The sequence below is a fragment of the Elephas maximus genome, chromosome 10, assembly GCF_024166365.1.
Source record: "Elephas maximus indicus isolate mEleMax1 chromosome 10, mEleMax1 primary haplotype, whole genome shotgun sequence".
In the NCBI taxonomy this organism is placed as follows: domain Eukaryota; kingdom Metazoa; phylum Chordata; class Mammalia; order Proboscidea; family Elephantidae; genus Elephas; species Elephas maximus.
In genome coordinates, this window is record NC_064828.1 from 28,429,418 (window position 1) to 28,430,727 (window position 1,310).

Genomic DNA, 1,310 nt, shown 5'->3' on the forward strand with positions numbered 1-1,310 from the left:
CTGCCAGAAATTTCTGCCTATGAAAAAGCTGCTTAAAAAAAAAGAGAAAGGGAGAGAGACGTCTCCCTGTTCTGAAGTCCTTAAAGAAGCCTGCCCTCTTTTGTATTTCTATTAATTACTTCTAGTATTATTCCTTAAGAATTAAGGCACAGGTTATTATTATCTTTGGTTCATAAATACTTTATATGGAACTCCTTCTCTCTTTTCAGAAGTGAATGTTACTCACTTCTAAGTGAAAAAAGCAAAAGATTTGATGACAGTGTCAACAAATCAACACAACATAGAGCAAAGAGAAGCTTCTCTGTGAGATTGACCATCAACAACAGATTTTCAATAGTCAAGTGAGGATTCTTCACAATAAGGTCCATCAATTAAGAGATCTTCCTATAACTTATCAGCTGATTGCACACTCTCTGCATTGCCACCTTCATTTCTTGATTCCTGAAAGTGTAAACGATAGGATTCAGGAAAGGGGTGAGAACTGCATCAAAGATGCCCAGAAACTTATCTAGGTGTATGGATGGAGACGGCCTTGTATAGAAGAATATCAAAGGACCAAAGAACAAAACAACAACAGTGGTGTGAGCTGAAAGTGTGGACAGAGCCTTAGATAAACCAGCTGAAGAGTGTTTCTGAACACTGACCATGATGACAATATAGGAAATAATCAGTATGAAGAAGGAGCCCACAGAGATGAATCCACTGTTGGCCGTGACCATGAACTCCAGCCAGTAGGTGTCTGTGCAGGCCAGTTTGATGAAGTGAGGAAGGTCACAGTAAAAGCTGTCCAACACATTGGGGCCACAGAAGGGTAAGTTTACTACAAAAGCCAATTGAACCACAGAGTGAATAAGGCCAACCACCCAGGCTGACACCAAAAAAGAGATGCACATTCGTGGGCTCATGATGGTCAGGTAATGGAGAGGCTTACAAATGGCCACATATCTGTCAAAGGCCATGGCTATGAGCAGCACCATCTCCACACCACCAATGACATGGATGAAGAAGATCTGAACAATGCAGCCACCAAAGGAGATGACTTTGCGCTTTCTGAAAACATCATAAATCATCTTGGGGGAAGTGACAGAAGAAACACCCAAGTCAATGAAGGAGAGATTGGCCAACAGGAAGTACATGGGGGAGTGTAAGTGAGGGTCAGAAGTCACTGTAAGGACAATGAGGGAGTTGCCCATCATGCTTGCCACATAAAACATTGAGGAGAACACAAAGAGGACAAGTTGGATCTCCCAGGAATTGGACAGTCCCAGGAACACAAACTCTGATACCACAGAGTGATTTGTGCCATCCAT

The 1,310-nt window shown here is 42.2% G+C and overlaps 1 protein-coding gene across 1 annotated transcript; it reads right to left on the reverse strand.

Moving 5' to 3' along the window:
- Positions 1 to 371: 371 nt before the first annotated feature.
- On the reverse strand, positions 372 to 1,310 carry LOC126084522 (olfactory receptor 4F3/4F16/4F29-like). Its single transcript, XM_049899137.1, has one exon. The coding sequence runs from the start codon at positions 1,308 to 1,310 to the stop codon at positions 372 to 374; it is 939 nt and encodes a 312-aa protein (XP_049755094.1).